This window comes from Camelina sativa, chromosome 11 (assembly GCF_000633955.1).
Source record: "Camelina sativa cultivar DH55 chromosome 11, Cs, whole genome shotgun sequence".
NCBI lineage: Eukaryota > Viridiplantae > Streptophyta > Magnoliopsida > Brassicales > Brassicaceae > Camelina > Camelina sativa.
This window is the reverse complement of record NC_025695.1, coordinates 44312745-44314430: the sequence shown is the minus strand read 5'-3', so window position 1 is coordinate 44314430 and position 1686 is coordinate 44312745. Positions and strand designations below refer to the sequence as shown.

The 1686-nt window shown below is 42.1% G+C and overlaps 2 protein-coding genes across 2 annotated transcripts in view; both read left to right on the top strand.

The window, feature by feature from the left end:
- On the top strand, window positions 34-1619 carry LOC104726313. Its single transcript, XM_010445143.1, has 3 exons — window positions 34-198; window positions 304-1013; window positions 1088-1619. The coding sequence occupies exons 1-3, from the start codon at window positions 163-165 to the stop codon at window positions 1431-1433; spliced, it is 1092 nt and encodes a 363-aa protein (XP_010443445.1). The 5' UTR covers window positions 34-162; the 3' UTR covers window positions 1434-1619.
- Window positions 1585-1686, top strand: part of LOC104726312 — a 2256-nt gene continuing 2154 nt past the window's right edge. Inside the window, exon 1 of the mRNA XM_010445142.2 lies at window positions 1585-1654. Coding sequence (XP_010443444.2) covers window positions 1585-1654 — 70 coding nt within the window. The remainder of the gene's footprint in view (window positions 1655-1686) is intronic.

Sequence of the window (1686 nt, the reverse complement as noted above, 5' to 3'; positions counted from 1 at the left end):
TTTTTTTTTTTTTTTTTTTTTTTTTTTTGAAATATGGAAGAAATACTAGTAATGGAAATTTTCCAAAGCCAAACCCCGTCAAAGGTCTTTGAATAATTAAATAAGAGAGAAGAGCGATTAGGTTTTCGGACAGAGGAAAGAAGATAGAAAAAAAAAAAAACAATGGCTCTGTTTTTCAGCCGCGTCTTGACTCGCTCTGTTAAGGATACACACTCATCTCTCTACATATCACAATTTTATTTCTTCCTCTTACTTTGATTTATGTACTAATGAGTTTAAGTATGTTCATATGTAAATTGACAGGCACGCAAAGACAATGCTCGTTTCTTCTCATCATTGCCGCAGTTCCCGTATTTGCTTATGGGCGGTAAGAAGCTGCGAGAGTCTCCGGAGGGTAAAATCAGGAAGCAGGGGTTATTCGATCCGACGACTGAAGAGACAGTGTATAGCAGTGAGAAGACGTTTCCCAAGAAGCTCAATGGTCTACCTCTTGTGGGAGCATCACAAGGTTGGATCGCTTCTTTTGACGACAAAGACCTTACCGTACATATCACGGATGTGTACAAGCCATGGCTCTCATCTTCGAAAGTAATATCATTGCCTTCGGTTGGGTTCAAACCTTCAACACATGAAACGAGAGTGTCTCTCTCTTCTTCTGATCCTGTCCAAGAGGACTTCTCTGTGGCTGCAAAGTTCAACGACTATCGGCTAAGTGTATGTAGGCCTCGTTGGGACTCTAAGTGGACTCACATCGCGACAGCTTATTCTCTTTTACCACCCTCTAATCTCTTGTATTCCAAGAGAGACAAAGTCTTCTACTTTACCAGTTTCAAGGGTGACTACATGGGTTCGTTGGATCTCAATAGCAACAACGACTTCGAGCCAGAGTATCACCACCTACGCCTTCAGAACCGGCCTAAGATCCCAGAGGCAGGTTGGGAGATGCTGGATAAATGTTTCATGACCAACCACTTAGTGGAGTCTCCCTCTGGTGAACTTTTCTTCATCAAGTGGTAAGTATTTTGAATCACTTATTTAATACAATCCAGGTTAAAGTAGAGTTATTGAGCTGCTTGTTTCTGTCTAGGTACACACAGTACATTCACAAAGAGGACGAAGATGGGGATTTGGAATTTATTCACTGCAGTACTAAGCGGTTCATGATCTTTAGGCAAGATGGGATGAGCAAAGACTTTTGTTACACGGAAGATATTGGAGATCTGTGCATCTTCCTTAGCAAGAGTGAAGCCTTCTGTCTCTCGGCAAGCATATACCCTAGGCTCAAACCTAACTCCATCTATTACCTTGGTCCTAGACTTGGTTCTTACGATCTGGCTTCTGGTACGGACCGTCCCTTCAACTTCGATCGCCTTGGTGAACCCTCGCCCGTCCGTACCCCCTTCTGGCTTCATCCCACGGACCCCATTGCTTAACAATGTTTCTTTCTGGTTCCTTTCCTTTGGATCTCTTCTCTTAGCTTTAGCTATAGGATTTGGGCTTTGTTTTGTTCAATAAGTGGTCGTCTTGCCACTTTTGTGTTATGTTCTTCTTCTTCATGCGGTCTTCATCATGCCACTTTGTTAGATGTGCTATGAGCTTTTGTATCTTGTGTTGTTCTTCATTAAGTGTGGTCACCATGCCATTTGTTCTTCTAGTATGCTTAATTGATGACTTATTTAGACAATA

Excerpts from the sequence above, each read along its gene's own strand:
- LOC104726313 (XM_010445143.1), top strand. The coding sequence starts at position 163 with ATGGCTCTGTTTTTCAGCCGCGTCTTGACTCGCTCT. Across the intron at positions 199-303 it reads GCCGCGTCTTGACTCGCTCT|GCACGCAAAGACAATGCTCG; the intron begins GTTAAGGATACA and ends GTAAATTGACAG. Across the intron at positions 1,014-1,087 it reads GAACTTTTCTTCATCAAGTG|GTACACACAGTACATTCACA; the intron begins GTAAGTATTTTG and ends GTTTCTGTCTAG.